At 43.6% G+C, this 17,878-nt stretch overlaps 1 protein-coding gene across 1 annotated transcript in view; it reads left to right on the forward strand.

Annotated features, from left to right (window-relative positions):
• Positions 1–71: 71 nt before the first annotated feature.
• COL11A1 (collagen, type XI, alpha 1) overlaps positions 72–17,878 on the forward strand; it is a 362,318-nt gene continuing 344,511 nt past the window's right edge. The window contains exon 1 of the mRNA XM_015416098.1: positions 72–192. Coding sequence (XP_015271584.1) covers positions 72–192 — 121 coding nt within the window. The remainder of the gene's footprint in view (positions 193–17,878) is intronic.

Below are 17,878 nucleotides of genomic sequence, written 5' to 3' on the forward strand. Positions count from 1 at the left end.
AGGCGCCCCGGGGTGGGCGGGCGGGCGGGTCGCAGTTCGGACGGGTGGTGGTGTGGGGGGCGCCCCGAGCCATGGAGATGAGGCAGAGATGGTCCACCAGGTGGAAAACGAAACGGTGGTTCTGGGACTCCGCGTTACCCGCGCTCCTCATCACGTTGACGCTCCTGCTGGAGGCTGCGGAGGTCAGAGGAGGTAAGCAAGGATGGGCTCAGTGGGCCGGTTGGCCAGCTTTCCTCCCCGCTGAAGTTCAGCGCGCACGACTGTCCTCGGTTGCTCACCGCTCTGGATTCCTGATCTAAGGTGATAGTTGGCTGTTTTCGGTGGCTGGGGGAAAACGCACTCTGCACATGCTCAAAGGCATTCCCTTCTGGGTATGAGCCCTAAAGCTACTCTCTCTCACCGATTCAGACCTCCCCTCCAGGATTTCCCCGGACAAAGCCGGGTTGTAGGGGGAGACCTGACACCTCTGAATGCAGGCTTGGGGAACCGAGGACTAAGGTGCTTGGAAAGATTTAGTTCTCCTTTCCCCCCCAAATTCTCGTTGTTTAAGCTTATCATCTGCTCTCTGCTCTGCTAGTGCTTTAAAAACGCCCTAAATGAAGGGGAGGGGGAGCTGGAAAGTTGGGCGGAGGGAGAAATCCTGAAATTGAGGGGAGAAATCAGAGAACCTCCTGAGCAAAGATACTTTTCTTTGTGTGGCCGGCTAATTTTTAAAACGGGGGGGGGGGGTTCTGCCCCTTCCAGGTTCCACATACCACCATTGTCTCTGGTCTCTTGAACTTGACGAAGTCATTAAGTTGATCAAGTTCATAAAATCTTGACTAAAGTGAAATTAAAGGGTGGGAAGCAATGCTCTTTCTAAGCTGTGGAGTCTTGTGAGAAAAAAGATTCTGCTTTGTGAGCTACTGGCATTAAAGTTGTGAGCAAGCGATTTGGCTGCTGCATATATTAGTTTGCTCTGGAGCCATCCTTCCTGAGCTAAGACAGAAATGTGAGCCGGAGGCTAAAAAACTGTGAGCTAGCTCATACTAACCCATCTTAGAGGGAACGCTGGTGGGAAGGGAGTCTTTGCAAACTCTGCCTTGATAGGTGATGGAAGTGACTATATCAATGACAACTTTCTTTAAAAGAAAGGTGCCCCAAATACTGTGCAAAATTTGTTTATGAAGATAAGCATAAGGTTTTGTGCAGCAACTAAACTCTCTAAGATCTTGAAGGAGAAGAGGATTGTGCTCAAGTGGAAAGAGACTAACCCACACAGGCACTCCTATTTGGGTATGTGGATTTTCTGGGATAGCAAGAGAAATAAGTAGATAAAGAGACAAATTAGAATGGACAGGACTGTGCAGACTTTTGAATGAAATAGGTCTTTTGGGGTAGATTTTTTTTTTGGCACACGGGAAGGCTTGCAGTTTTTGAGCACAGCAGGAGTTGGCTAGTCTGCAATATTATTTCTCACCTGTTGCCCCCCTCCCCCTCAACAAGATTCAGTGGTGTCTACTGAGCATACGTGGCAAGGCAGAGATAAAAGTTCAATGCATAGAGGAATCTCCTCCCTCTCCCCTCCTCTAAGGTGCATCCTTGGGCAGAAGGCGTGGAGTGGAGTGAGTGGTCCGTTGGGTGTCTGTGGGCACATGTGAGCTCAGTGCAGTCCCTGGGACTTTGTAGGCACCAGAGGAAAGTTTGGCATTTTAAGGAGCTCTGTGGGGGAGAGTGGGTGATAACGGGAGGGGTTATCTTTTCCATTTCTGGATGTTGATCCAAAGGGGGGTTGATTTGGGGCACAAGCCCACTGCTTAGTCAGAACAGCAGCTGAACAGTCCTGCGTCTGGTAACCATAATAGGAAGAACAGCAACCTGAAGGGAGGCGCTCCTTGGAAACCCGTGGGCTGACATTACAGAGATCTTCTTGTCTCCAAAGCTTGGCTGTGGTGCTGTGTTTCCCATCTCCATGGACCTACGCTGTGACCTCATTCTTTGTTAACTTCTTCTGTCCAATGAAAGCTGCTGAAGCAATTAGGCTGTTTTTGTGTGTCCATCCTGCAGCTTTTGCATCCTTAAGGGTCGTTACCCCCCCAAAAAAAACTTGAGTAGTTTCTGAAGGAAATCTCCTGCTATGACTTCACGCACAAAAAGTTCTGCCTGTGTGTTGGTCCCGCTCACGATTGGAGTCTGGTGGCCAATGCTTCCTCTAAGCTGTGGAGTCTTGTGAGCAAAAATTCTACTTTGTGAGCTACTGGAATTAAAGTTGTGAGCGAGGGCTTTGGCTACTGCATGAATTAGGTTGCTCTGGAGTCATCCTTCCTGAGCTAAGACAGAAATGTGTGAGCCGGAGGCTAAAAACATGTGAGCTAGCTCACACTCAGCTTAGAGGGAACACCAGTGGTAGCCATGGATGAGAAAGGTGCTCTGTGAGAGTTTCCTTTCAGCCTTTGGGTTCCTGCTCACCTCTTGGACTTGAGTGTCAGTCACGTCTGCCAGTCTTTCTGCCCCCTGCTGGCTTGAAGCGCAACTCAGAAGGGAGATGGACAAATCCAGCCTTGCTTCTCCTCACCTCTTGCATTCTGCAATTAATTATCCCCCTTTTCTCCATCCCTTTGGGGCTTGGGCACGTGCAGGGGTATGGGTTTTGACTACCGCATGCAAAGTGAAGTCATTTACTAAGGGATTAGGAAGATAAAGTTGATTATTCATGTTTGATTCTGGTTTCTTTCTGTTCCTTAAAAAAAAATAAAAGAAAATTAAAGCTCCTGATGTGATTTCCAGACTCATCTTGGCTAGCTGCTTTGTTCCTTGGATCTAAGAAGGAAATGAGAGTCTGTGCTGAAAAGAGGGTGTTGAGGATTGCTTCAGATGAAACTTGCTTTTTAAAAGTACAGCTCAGATGACTTAAAATATGTTGGCAAGGGTTTTGCTGCACGGTGCTGCTTTCAGGAGGATGTGATCCGAAGCACACTGATTTGGAATAAAGTTTTGCTGGGAGCAGTAGGCCTTGCTTTCAAGTACATACTGCTTCAGTCTTGCTGAGAGTTTTCATCTCATCTTTATGTTTCTACAAAATCTAGGGCAGCGGTTACACTTTAGATGCATTTCTTTGTATAGACCATAAGGATACCAAAAAAGTCAGTGACTATACAGAAAAATAAAACAAACCACTTGAGGTAAATGATGGCCATTACTGATATAACTGGTTGATTTCTAAGGTATGAACATGAATAATATCATCAGCATCAAATATGTATACTAAAAGATGGTTGCACTGTATACATAAAGAAGATTGCAGTCCTAACTGTTTACTTGTAAGCAACTCCCATTAATTTCAATGGAATTCATGTAAGGCTGCAATCCTATGCACTTACTTGAGAGTAAGCCCCAATGTAATCAGTAAACATACATCCAATTTAATACTTAGCCATACTGCTCAATCCTGATCAGAGGTGCTTCTGTTTGTATAGGAATGTAGCCTCAGAGCTACTTAGAATGACCTCTCCCACATTCTAACATCCGTGTAAGATTTAATAATCATTTTTAAAATGGCTGGTAATTGACATCCGTAATGGGACTAGGGATAGAGTACTCCCATTCCGGTTTCCCACTAAAAGCAGAGATTGCTGCAGGAGTTAGAACACATTCCAGCAGTTTTTGGCAGAAAATGCTTTTCTTTTTAACAACCTGCAAGTGTATGTCTCTTTGATTCCGCTTCTCACCTTTTTAATATAGGCTCTGTTGGCAGGGGTGCTTGGGATGAATAAATACATTTATTCAAAGCAGCTATAGAAGGCAAGCAATATGATACAATTTATGTCAATGAACCATTGTGACAGTGAATTAAATGTCATGAGAAATATTCAATGAATAACTAAACCATCAAAACCCAAGTTGTCAGGCAACTGAAAAAATCCCTGTTGATTCAGAATAATTCATTCTGATTATAACATGATCCCATATAACACATACATTGCCTTCTGTTATATACTTCTAAAAGTCAACAAGGGGATTCTTTGTATTTCCTAAGCTATGTTTTGAAGCTAATGGGATTTCCAAAATTGGGCCTACTCCTTGTGGCTGAGTATTCCTCAAAGACGATATTGCTTCAACTTGGAAAAATGTATAAAAGAACCATTTGGTTCATAAGCAATTTAAACATTTCTAGGTAGCTGATTGCAAAATTGGAACAACCCTCATACATCCTTGAACTAAATGAATGGCTTGCTCTTCTAAATTCACTTTTGTATGAGCAAATATGATAAGGACTTCATGTGCTTCAACATGGCTTGGATTTGGTCCATGACATATAGTGTTATTTCATTCTAGTATCGACCAACATGCCAACATTTGCAATAGCTGCTGTGAAACTTCTAGCTTGGAGTTGAGAGGCAGAAGAACTTTCGGGGTCACAGGATGCTGTGTGAGGCAGAAGTGTTGAAAAGTTGGCAGCATTATGTGGTTAAATTCCAAAATGTCATAAGAACATAAGAGACACCAATGTTGGATCAGGCCAGTGGCCCATCCAGTCCAACACTCCATCACACAGTAGCCAAAAATATCATGTGGTATCAGGAGGTCCACCAGGACACTAGAAGCCCTCCCACTGTTGCCCCCCCCAGCACCAAGAATACAGAGCATCACTTGTCCCAGACCGAGAGTTCTTTTTTATACCTTGTGGCTAATAGCCACTGATGGATCTCTGCTCCATATGTCTTTGGGCCCTTTAACTTAAAAATAATGAGAACCTGTTTTAATTACAGAGCCATGTACATGGAAAGTTCTGTGCTTCATTTATATTAGCCTCATTGGTCAAATCATAGAATTAAGTGGGTTTTGAGAACTATAAATAGTGCACAAAAATTATTTGAGTCCCAGGGATCAGCGGGTGAGAGGGTCACATCTTCCTCTTTATGCTTACCCTGTCCCTTACAGTTGAGAGAATCAAGAACTTGTCTGATTTGCTGTTAAAATAAAAAACATTTCTGCAACCGACCTGTGGCCAAACATTGATTCCCCCCCCCCTCAGGCAGCTGACACAGAAATATGCCTGGTATGTTGTGTGGGTCGTGCAGTTCTTTACTTGTCCTTCCCAAGGAGGCTTGAGACAGACCCCTGAAAGGAAGGTAGATTTGTTTTCCCCTGAGAATCCCCTCTTGTAGGGTAAAAGTACTTTGTATGTCTATGCTTAACTTAAAATGCACAAAAAATTCTCCCTGTCCTGTAACTATGCATCATCACAGTGGACACAGAAGTGATTATGCAATTTTATTTTAAATGGTATTACTGGTGATAATCTGTGTTTTGTAGTATGTATGCTTAGTGGAAAATAGAGGCTGCTGTCTTAATCCATATATATTTCTTGCTTGTTTGATGTTTTCCAGTAAACTAGAAGGTTTGGCTTAAAAGTTAACTCCTACAAGGACACCATTAAGGATTGGCTCTGTCTGCAATGTCATGTGATTTTTCTGTTTTCAAGATATAAAGGGGGGGAGGAATAATAAGAGATGCTCTTAAAATAAACTTATTAACAGCAGTTTCCTTTTGAATCTATCCAAGAGCCAGATTATGGACCCTGATGATTATTTTCCTCCACCCTCTGTCCCTACTCAAGGAAATCTGAAATGAGACCTCCAATGCTGATTATAATTAGAGATTCTAATTATTATAAATAATTATAACTCCCTGGTCAGCAACTAGTTTTCCTGTAGGGCTGTTTTGAGAAGTTAGGAAGGGGTAGTGACCCAGAGTTTCAACTTTCAGCTCCTTAAAGTGGTCATCTAGCAAGTTCTGTTGCCACAGATGCCCCCCCCCCCGAAGAAATTTGTTTTATTTCCTGATTTGGGCTTGACACAACACCCACATTTAGTTTTAAGAGTTTGCCTCTCTCCTGGCATAAGAGAGGCAGGAAGGGGAAAGCCAGTAACTTACAAGTATTGCTGAACTACCAACTAATCAAAGCTTCTGAAATGCTTATGGTCAGTCTGGGCCAGAGAGAGTGGAAAGGTTAGCTCACATCATAGCTGGAATCTGACACCTAGAAAGGACCCAGATACTTGGGGTGTGAAAGACCAGAGTGTATCTTCCAGGAAATGTCAGGAAAGGCCTGGAAGAAGAGGGATCCATTTTGCAGGTCCTTGTTTGCTGATTTCATCTGGAGGAAGGAGCTCTCATGCCTGAACTCCATCTTGATGGTTGCCATTGCCATGTGGAGTAGACAAAGGGCTGACTGTGTAGGCAAAAACTCCTTGGTAATGGGAATGTTTTTAGCAAACTGTTACATCTAATTTAAAGAGCCTGCCATAGAACTGCAAGAACAAGACCAGCTAGGGCATGTATAGAGTAAGGCACAAGGGAATTGCATGCTTGAACCTTCCTCTTGCATTCCTTGTGCAGTCTGTTACTGTGCAGAAAGTATCTGTGTAGTATTTTTACCTTTAATAAATGTCTTGCTATTTTAAATGCTGGCAGTCGTTCTTTGTACCAGATAGACCTCCACTGTTAGAACACACTATTTAAAATGGACTTCAAGAAAGGGAAGTGGTCAGATGATAAACTGCTTTTTCCCTGTGTGGCAAACTGCCCATGTGGTAACCAGAACATGGTTAATGGGAGATGTGGGCACTAGGTGGAGCTTTAGAATGGCAAAGCAGAAAGGAAGCTGGGAGTACTGGCCCTCTTGGTGGGTGATTCTTAAAATGACTAGCTGGTGGGAGTGTACTGAAGAATAAGTGAGGGGGAAAGTGTTCTAAGGATGGGGCAAGCTGGGAGAACAGTGGAAACTAGATGATTGCTGGGCATCTAGACTCCTTGGGGAAGCCAAATGAAGGGGTATTTGCAGGTTAGTGAGCTCTTCCACCACAGGTGACATTTAGGAACAGCCATCATCCTTCAAGAGGCCATGTGTCAGGTCCTTGCTCCTCTAGGGTGGTCACTTGAGGAGTTGGGGTCTCCAGGATGTGATTTTGTAACTAGTAGCAACAGAATGGCAGGACTCAGTTATAGCTGGAGGAGGGGGGTTAATCTCACCCTTCTCCCTCTCCCCAGCTCACACACTCTTGGGGATTCTCTCTAGCATCCTGCTTTCCCTTTGAGTGATGCATGTTCTTCCTCCCTGGCCTGCCCAAGCTGCCTGGTTTAAATCAGCCTCCCACTCTGCCCCCTTCCCCTCTCCCACCAATCCCCATCTTCCTTCAGAGAAGCAGGTGAGGGAGTTTACAGCCATACACCTTGAGCGTGGCTCCCATAGGACCATCCCTGGCTCCCTTCTCTCAGCATTGGGTGGGGCAGTTGCTTTGCAGGCTTAGCTCCAGCCTCGTCCCCTGCCGGGTCTTTGTGCTGGCTCTCTGGGATGCCCTGCAGCTCAAGCAGGGGTGGGTCCATCTTCTCTTCCCATCAGGGCCACTGGATCACCCACAGCTCTAACAGGCCTTTGTCACCTGCACCTCCCAGGATGATGGGGGCCATAGCCCAAGTGCCAGTGGAGTCCAGGGTGGTGGACCCCGGACACCATGTTTGGCCCTGAGGCCTCCACATGTTGGTAGGTAAACTAAAACAGCCTTGGGAAAAACGTTATTAGCATGGGCCCTCACATTATTTATTGGCAGCCCTCTCGTGTACTGCTGTGCTAACAGCAACATGAGCAGGGCAGCTCAATATTTTTTGCTTCCCCAAATGCCCTCCTCCTGTGCCAGTGCCATGGGCTCCAAGTCTTGGTTCCTTGCAGCAGTGGCTGGAATGTGGATTGGGGGGGGTCTGTAGCCTGGAGCTCAGCATTGGCAGGAATGTGTGTGTGGGGAGTGGGAGTGCATGCCTCCTTCTATGCATCCTGCATGGACATCCATCTTGAGAGCTGCACAAAGTGGCACCACATCCTTTGCATCCTTCACTGGCTCCAGGGTAGGCTGCAGTGTTGATTTGGTGAGAAGCAACAACTGGCTCAAGTTTCACTGGTTGGCTACCCACATGCCATGCTGCACCCCCTGCTGGGGTTGGTTAGGTATTGAACCAGTTACAGTAGGAGGAGTATGTCTTTTCATGTGTTGCTGCCACTTTGGATCTAACCAGGCAGGCTGCAGAGAAAGGCATTTCCTCTGCAGTTGACCTTGAACTCTGCCAAGGCAGCTTAGTGTGAGAGGAGGAGCCCATTTTCTCCCATGACACTACCAACTCGAATATATTCTCAGTGTTCTCCAAGGGGAAATGCTGCTTCTGCATTCCACCCTCATTGGTATAGGAGGAAGATGCTTAGGGCATCTCACTAGCTTGAGCCATTCCTGACTGATGGTGTGGGTGAGAATGAAAATCTGCTAAAGGGGGAGGAGCAGCACAACTCATTTCCTACCTTACCATGCAGTCCCCCTGCTTAAAGTCAGAGCTTATCGGTACATTTCTATCGCTCTGTTTGCCTTTTTTTTTTTTTTTTTGCCATGAACAGCAGCCACTTACTGTTGGCAGTCAGTTCACAATCACATTAATTCCATTTAGAAATGGGAATGGCTCCTCTCATTCTTCTGGTTGGAGGATGCCTCTCTACAAGAACAACACTCTAGTCACTTCTAAGAAAGGCACATTCTTGCCTGTTGGCACATCCTTCTGCTCCTTCCCACTGTGCTGCTGGGGGCCATCAAAGCCAAGCAGCCCCAGAGTGCATCAGAGACAACAAGGGAAGCATCTGCCTTCCGTGCTGGGGCCAGCTGTTATGCTTTGATCTGGCCAGCCTGAGGCACTCCAGGAAGAAGCATTGGTTGGACGTGTCCTTCTATCATGACCAAATCAAGGTTGAGCATGAGGGGACCCAAGTTGCACTGCAACAACCCAGTTAGTGGCTTCTCCTTTCACGCTTGCTTTTCCTTCACCTCATCAGCTCACCCGGAAAATGCCTGGTGGTGCTCTAAATGGTCAATCTACCCCAGCTTGCTTCCAGGGGGAAAAAAGCAATCTAAGAAAAGATTGCTTTATTGCTGAAGGGAAATGATACCTAAAACAGATTGGAACAATTATGTCTCTCTTGGATTTTTGTTTTGTACAATCCAAAACAGTAGGGTTTCCATCTGCCAGCGTGATTAAAAAGTTTCTTTATTTTCTCACTACAGTTCTCTGCTTCCTTTCATAAGAAATCCTCTTACCATTTGTTAATTTACTGTTGGGCTGGCTATTCAAGGATAATAGGGTACAAATCAACTAAATGGAGCGCAGGAGACATCTCTTGTGCTTTGAGAAAGAAAGAAAACTTTTGCAAAGCTACCATTGTGTTTTTTTGGGATGAAGATAGCCCCAAGGCAAGAAAAAAATAAAATAAAAAACCAGCCATTCACTGAGTATGAACTAACACAGATTACTGTTACCAGTAATCATACAGTATCGAGTTTATTAGCATAACATCTGCAAACTGCTCATGCTAATAGCAGAATTGTTGACCTTCTTATTCCCACTGTACCAGGAGCTGGCAGTTGTGGAGTTTGTTCAGCATATAATGGTGCATAGTAAAGGTAAAGGTTCCCTTGCTCGAAAGCCAGTTGAATCCAACTCTAGGGTTGCGGTGCTCATCTCCGTTTCATAGCTGAAGAGCCAGCACTGTCCGAAGACGTTTCCGTGGTCATGTGGCCGGCATGACTAAACACCAAGGCACACGGAACACTGTTACCTTCCCACTGAAGTGGTACCTATTTATCTACTTGCAATTTCTTGCTTTCGAACTGCTAGGTTGGCAGGAGCTGGAACTAGAGATGGGAGCTCACTCCATCATGTGGCACCCGGGTCTCGAACTGCTGAACTACTGACCTTCCACAGCCTGCAGTTCAGCGTCTTAACCACTTGAGCCACCGCAGCCTCTAATGGTGCATAAGAGATGGTTAAAAAGAAAGAAAGACAAGGAACCTCATGTATGCACAGGGCTTGGGGTTTCAGTGTATGCCAAAATGATAGTGCATTCAACATGCGAAATAGTTGTTAGCCAGTGCTGGCTATATAAGAATATAAAGGTTGAAATAGAGTATTATAGGGATATTTTAGGCCATGGATCCAAGCCGCTAAATCCACTCTCAATATTGAAGCCTCCCTTCCAGTCTTCAGTATTTTCTGGGCTACTTCCTGGACCATGTTTCCGCAGCTACTGTTGCCACTGTGGTGGTGCAGAAGACGAGAGTGTTGGATTTGGTGACGTGAGAACTGAGTTCAAATTATTTCTCAACTGTGACATTAATTGAGCAAGTAATTATCATACCCTTCAACCTTTCAGAGATGTAATGTTCCTGTGCATGACAAGGAGGGTTCAGTAGTGTGGCCTGGTGGAACCCACACAATCTAGACACCAATGTGCCACATGCAGAAAGTGGAAACTAAAAATACATGCAAGCAAATGGTTTCAAGTGACAAAAACAGGGAGGTAGCAAGCCACACTTCATAACAAGTCAATAATGTGCATGTATGCTCAGCATTACATTCATATTAATTTTAAAAGATAGTTCCAGGTGGTCAGCCGTGTTGGTTTGAAGCAGTAGAACAAATTCAGAGTCCATTGGCACCTTTAAGGCCAGCAAAGGTTTATTCAAGGTATGAGCTTTCATGTGCTTGTACACTTTTTCAAATGCATTGGAATGGAAGGTAAGAGCTCAAACATATAGGCAAACTTATTTTAAATAGAGCTGCCAGGTCTGGGTTGGAAAATACCTGGATACTTTGGGGGTGGATCCAGGAGAGGGCGGGGTTTGGGGAGGGGAGGGGCTTCAGCATGGTAGAATGCCATAGAGTCCACCCTTCAAAGCAGCCATTTTCTCCAGGGGAGCTGATCTCTGTCAGCTGGAGATCAGTTGTAAAAGGGGGAGATCTCCAGGCCCCACCTGGAGGCTGGCAAGCCTAGTTTTAAAAGATTTATATTCCACACTCTCCAGAATCTGATCAAGGAAGTTAACAGCATAAAACAATATATTACAATAAAAAACACCCTGAACAAATTAAAACAGCAGCAATAAAGCTAATCTTTAGTATTTCAAAACTGCAGCCAGTAAAACTAAAAATCAGCTTAAAAGTAGATATAAAAGCAAGGTGGGTAGGGAACAGAGCAAGTCGATGAAATTCAGTTAAAAGGCCTGGGTAAGCAAAGGTAGTTCATACTAATTAGGAGAAATTTTACAGTGTTAAGGAACACTGAAGAACCTTTTCTCTTTAGAATGGTGTAAGCAGATAGATTGTGGTGTTGCACACATACAGCTATGGTGAGTGTGTGTGTGTGTGTGTATGCAGCTGTTTTGGCACTTGAAAAGGTGCACAGGGGGATAAGGACAGTGACATGATTCCCTTGTAGTGCTGCATTATGGTTTTCCCCTAGTGCAGTGTAAAGATCAATTGGTATATGCATGCACTGTTTCCTTTCTCAATGTTTACTTAGGCAATTTTTTATTGTTGTGTGCAAACAACAATATTTATTTATTGAGTGTGCAAACTGGATCCACTGGAAGGGCAATATCTTTGTAGTGTTATGAAAATTTGCTTTGCAGTGTTTGACCTGTGACAATTGATTCACACGTGCAGCTCATCACTAGATGCTGTAATTACGAAGTGCTGAATATGCATGCTAACCCTCTGTGTTAGGTAGCAGCTGTAATAATAGGAATGTGCATACAGATATTAACAGGGCAGTCTTATGCATATGATTCTGCTATAAATAGAATGTGAACTGAAAATGCCTTGTTAATAGAGTTATAATAATAAATCCAAAATTAGGAATAGTCTGCAATATTTCAGAAATACTGGAGCTGGCTTTTATTCTAGTGCCTGACAGTTTTGCCATAGAGTTCAGAAAAGTCGTATGATAGGGGAAGAGTCAGAAGAGAATGACTTTGCAGATATGAAACTGCAGTGACTTTTTCCAGTTAGCAGACAGCAGGAAAAAAACCAAAATAGAGACGCCACGGCGGAATCCCACTGATCCCCTGAGTCGCGGCGCCGTTGCTCCCCGGCACGATCAGATGCCGGGGAGGAAGTGACAGTTGGGAGGGGGAGGCTGCCAAACTGCGCATGCCAAGAACCACCTAGGTAGGTGGTTTATTTTTGATGCGGGGTTTTGGGTGGAAGGGCCGGATCGGGAACTGGCGTGCCACACTTCCCAGATGTTGCTGTGGGATCGCGCCCGTTTGCTGCGCCCCCGATCTGTCCCTCTCCCGGCCCAAAACCTCTTGTGTGACCGGGGCCTCAGAATTACACATAACTCTTTGTATCAAACAAGGTTGTGTCTGTTTTTCCAGTCATAACTGCTGTCTCACTGGCTTGCCCAGGGCTTTATTATCCATTTATTAAAAAAAATAATAATTAAAAAAACCTCTCCAGAGACTTGCTCAATTTGGTATGAGTGCCTTTGGTTTTCTTCTTATTTTGTTCTTTCTGAGACTGCCACAGATAGGCACATGATCAAACGTTTTGCTCACTCACGCAGGTTATATAGGCACGAAGTGCTAAAGACTGGGAAGAAGGAATGGAGGGTAATGCTAACACTTGTACTTCTGGGATGCTTTCAGTACCGTGTGTGCATTGCAAGTGGCAACAGTAGCACCACAAGTGTTAGACATACACAGACAAACCATAGGAGACATGGGTAGAAAGACATGGGATCAGATAGCTCTTGATGTCTTTAATTTTCCTTAACGTTAAGTGACAAAGAGCCCAACAATTTCCTTATCCTGTTTCCTGATAAAATCACTGTCCTGCCTGTTGTTAAGCATTCAACTGACGAGCCACATTTAATAATTTAACGTGGACTCAAGAGCCTTTCCCTCGGATCCATCATGGCCATGTGTGCCGTGCCTGTACTCAATAATAATGGGGCCTGGTCAGTAGTCTTACAACGACTGCTGATTAGATACCTGCTATGGCTATTATTAAAAACTCTGTTTCACCATCATATATGTAACCTATATGTAGCACCTTATAAATGGTTTTTTGTTTGTTTTTTTAAAAAAACTCTTTAATGTAAGTTGCCCTGAGCCTGCCTTTGGTAGCGGGGGGTGGGGTATAAATCTAATAAAATAAATAAAATAAAATGATTAGCTTTGGTAGGTGAATCAGGCAACCATTTTTAGTTAATGAAATCAAAGGCCAAGCTACATGTGACCAGAGATCTTTGTGTATTTACACAAATCTGTCCATTCATGTGACAAAAAAAAATGTGTGTATATAGTTGTAAATAAAAATGGGGGATGAGAGCTAAATTCTATACCTTACTTCACTGCTTGCTGTTGCTTTCAGTATTTTTCTCCCACCTTGGCTATGATAAAGGAAGTGAGCCAAACTGGGAGAAAAAAATGCTTCAAGTGGCAAAGTGCAGCAGGATAAGGCATGAAAGAGGGCAGAATTTAGCCTTTCTGCATGTGTATTCTGTGTTTTATCTAAAAACAGACCCCTTCCTACCCTACTGAATTAACTTTAAAACCAAAAACAGAAAAGTGCACAACCCTAAATAGTAATAATTTGTGAGTAGAACTGAACAGCATTTGGTAGATAATATGCATATAATTGTTGTTGGAGCACATCTTAGGATCATGTACTATAGTTTGGCTACACTTATAATATACAGGTATAACTGTCTTCAAGCATAATTTGGGAAAGCCATATAATTTCTATTTTGGATTAAATGAACTTCTGCTTAGAGTATTTGCACATGTGTAGGCTCAGCAATCTTCTTCTCTGTGTTTCCCATTTAATTATGATTCACATATCTTACTAGCAAAAAGCACATAATGTTTCTTACGCTGCTCAACAATTCTTGGGTTACCATATTTTCAGATACGATCATGAAGAAAATGCATTCCAGGAGTTTAACTTGGCACTGGCATTTCACCTTTGGGAGTATCGATTAAAATAAGATAGAATATCTATAAAAGAAACAATGCTTTACAGTGCAATCCTATGCATGTTTACTCAGAAGTAGGTCCCACTTTAGTCAGCTAAACTTAATCCCAGGTAACTGCATAGGATTTCCGCCTCGGTTATGTAAATAAGAGTCATCTCTAAATTCAGGATAATTAGCTACCCACCCACCCACCTCCAAATTCAAACTTTGGCCAGTAACGGAGTTGGAAGAAAACCATGGGGTTCCTAAAATTCATGTGTTCCTCATCAGGTAAATGTATGGCTGACGAGGGTACTTGGCTATAATTGGTGGGTGAGAAGGAGGTACTTTATCCTTTCCTCCCCTTCCCTTATTCTCAAGAAAATGCCACCAGGCTGCTTTTAATTGTTTCTTCCCTCTGAAGTGGGAAGTTGAGCCCACTTTTTGGAGAAAGAAAGTTGCTAATTGCTCATGTGGAATAATTTTTTTTGTGGACAAGCATATGGCACTTTTATATTTGTTCATGTGGGGCAAATAGGAGTTTATGGGGGAAGGGAGGGCTATCTGCAAACTGTGCTGTTCAAATTCCAGTTGAAACTGCTCCCTCTCTTGATTGCTGTTACATTTGGCTTTGCCTTAAAATTAGTTGAGAATATGTTCAGGATTGTTTCTTCTTAGTGCCAATTTAATATGATGAAGGAAGCAGAGAGATGCTGTCAGGGAATCATTATATCTGATTCTAAACAGTGGCCTGATTGTGGATCAAAAACCGGTATAATGGGTCCATGTAAAGTTAGGGGATATTTTTCTGCAAGCCCGGGGGAATGTATATTGTTAAAAATCACTCCTAAAATTATAGAAGCAATGTGTTGGCTTCTTTAAGAGGGAAAAAGAAAGTGCTGCCAAAATCTCAGAAAGCTACATTATGGAATCTTGGCCATTTTCAGGGCTGCTAGGCACCCCCAACCAACATTTCTGAGGCTTCCAAAGTGTCCGGGAGGGGAGAGAGAAACTGAAGGGAAAAAACCCTACTAAAATATTGGAAGGAGGAAAGATAAAGTTGTTGGGGCAAAAAAGGGAAAACAGAAAATGGAGGGAAGGGCAGAGGCTGCCAGAGGTAAACAGGAAAAGGTAGGCAGGTAGGAGAGAAGGAAAGGGCAAGGCTACTGGCACTGCCACTGGGAGGCAAAGAGGAAAAACAAAAGGGAGTGGGGAAATGAGATTGCTTCCCAAAGTTCTGATGGGCAGCTTTGGCCATGATGTAGAGGACTCAATACTAGGAAGAAATTTGTACAGGACCCAGTCACAGGAAGTAAGAAAATCGATACATTTAGGATTGCCAGATGCCTGGAGAAAAAGTGTGTTCTGCAATTTTAATAGATGCTGTAATGGGATATTATTTTCCACCATGCCATGAAAGGCTCCAGCTGCCCATTTTCACACAATAAATCTCTGTTAAAAGGATGGGACATCTTTCTCCAGACCTGTTGACAATGCTAAATACACTTCACTGGGGCCATGATGCTGGTTTTTTTGTGTGCTATTTCAGAAGTAAAATAGATTAATTTCTTTCATTACTTACTATTAGAAGGGTGTAGGTCTGCTGTCAGAGGTGTAGAGTATCAGATGGGATTGTGCCAGGGGACCCATGTTCTAAATTTGTACCAGGTTCAGAAAAGTTATGCTTAGGCCCTGCACGTGGGATCATCCAAGGTCTCAATGTGGATGGAATCTTGCCTTCTACTGCCTTATTTCCAATAATAATGAAAAGCAGAATGAATCAGTAGAAACCCTTCCAGGGCATTCTGGATATCTGAACCCTTTGAGAAAATGTAGGCTATTTCACAGTCTTCCCCCACCCCATTGGAAACCATTTCAGAGCCTGGATCTTTAATTTTATTTATTTATTTTATTTAAAACATTTCTGTGTTGCCTTCGAACCAAAATAGGGTTGTCCCTAAATAGGCAGCAAATATCAACACACTAAAGCATTTAAAGCACTAAAATAGCATTTAAAATAAGGTGTATATAAAACATTTAATCAATTCAATAAAAACATATAAACTTCCAACACACATAGCAACACAACCAGGGAGGAGAGCTGATAAGAGTTAATGTGGGTATGCCAAATGAAACAAAAGTCTTCACCTGGTGGTGGAAGACAACAATAAACGGAGGCAGATTAATCTCCCTGTGGAGGGAGTTCCAAATTGTCAGTGCCATGCCTGAGAAGGCTCTTTCTCTTGTTGCCACCTGTCTAGCCTCAGTTGGTTGGGACACCTGAAGCAGGGCATCTGAAGATGAGCAAAGTGTATGGGTAGGTTCATTTGGGAGAAGGCAGTCCTGAAGTTATGCTAGCCCCAAGCTATATAGAGCTTTAAAGATCAGCACCAGCACCTTGAATTGGGGCCAGAAACAAGTTGGGAACCTTTATAGAGGGAACAAGAGTAGACTGAAGCTGTTGAGCTGTGCCTATGTTATTTCGGAGACTGGGTTCCGTTTTACCAGCCACTGTTGAAGATCACTGTAACATCTTGATTTATACCTGGGAGAGATGTACGGCTGTTATTCTTTCAACAGTGGGCATCTTCTGCTACAGTTACTTTCTGTTTGGAGGTCTATGGACACTATCTATGTCCAGAGGAGCCTACTGTTGGTTTTGAACACATTCTTTTTGTAAAATATGCTTAATTGTTATGAGCAATCTGTTGGATAAGTGCCTATACATTCTATTGGGTTATGAACAGTAACCCTTCTTTGTATTTCAATGAATGCAGTATACAGTTTTGAGCATATATAATTGTGAATTATGGATGGTCTTCTCTTGGTGGGTGTTATTTGTGGCTATATCTAGCAGCATTTTGATGGACCTCATCCATCTGAAAGCTGCCTCCTGGCCCGTTTACTGTTTTCCATGGCCTCCCTGGGATCTGCTAGAAGTGCTAAATAGAGCTGACTATCATCTGCCTGTTGGTGGCAAATCAGCCCAGATCTCTGGATGACCTCCAGCGTGGAGCAGTAGTCCCTAGCACACTCAGAAACCTATCTTCATGGTATGACCAAAACCACTGCAGTATAGTTCCTCCCGATAGGGTTGTACACTTAAATATCTTCAGTCTGAATATATACTTGTAAAATACTTTATTGGTATTTTCCAGATATATTCGGGATCCAGATTGATATTTCAGACTTTTGGCAATACTGGTATCCTGATCCTGAATATTCCTGGAGATATTTGGGAATATCCAAGATGAGCGTTTTAAAGCTCCAGACCCCACCCATTTTTACAGGTTTCCCTGGCAATATGAGGGAGGGGAAAGAAATGGTTCTCACAAGCAAATGAGATTGCATGTTGGGGAGAGCTTGCCAGGTTGGTTCTTCTGAGATTCTGTGGTTTGACCAGAGTTTTGCAGGGTGTGTGCTGCCACACTGGCCTTGAGTTCTCTCAGACTCCTGTGGTTTGAAATTGGTTCTGTTGGGCTGAAAGTGAAGCTTCCCTTACTTCATTTGGGTTGACTTGGATTCTGTGGTGTGAATCGGATGTTTTGGGCTTGCCACACTGGCCACATTGGGCTGTTATTCTTCTGGGACTCTCTGGTTTGAATTGATTCTGTTGATGTTGTTGGTTCTGCTTACATTTGGAGGCTTTTGGCCAGTGGTTGCTTGTGCCAGTGGTTGCTGGTGCCATTTGCTCAAAAAAAATGGCCACTCTAGTCCCCCCAAAATATTCCACATAGGGAATAATGGACCTGCATAATTTTGGAATGCTAGGGGGAAAAACCTAAATACCAAACTGGTATTTGGGACTGGAATAACACAGAATACCAGTATTCATGCCCGCCCTAAAACTGAAATGTACCATTTTTTTTCTTCAAGTGTACACCCCTACTTCCCAGTCTCAACCCCCAAAAGCAGCCCAGAAGGATACCTTGATTGTCCCATAACTGTACCTGAAACCACATTGGAATAGATCCAAACAAGCCACTTCTTTGAGGAATCTCTGCAGTTGTGCAGCCACTGCTCATTCAGTTGCCTCACTCAACAATGGTACATTTGATACTGGATGGT

The sequence above is a fragment of the Gekko japonicus genome, unplaced genomic scaffold, assembly GCF_001447785.1.
Source record: "Gekko japonicus isolate JY-2015 unplaced genomic scaffold, Gekko_japonicus_V1.1 scaffold303, whole genome shotgun sequence".
NCBI lineage: Eukaryota > Metazoa > Chordata > Lepidosauria > Squamata > Gekkonidae > Gekko > Gekko japonicus.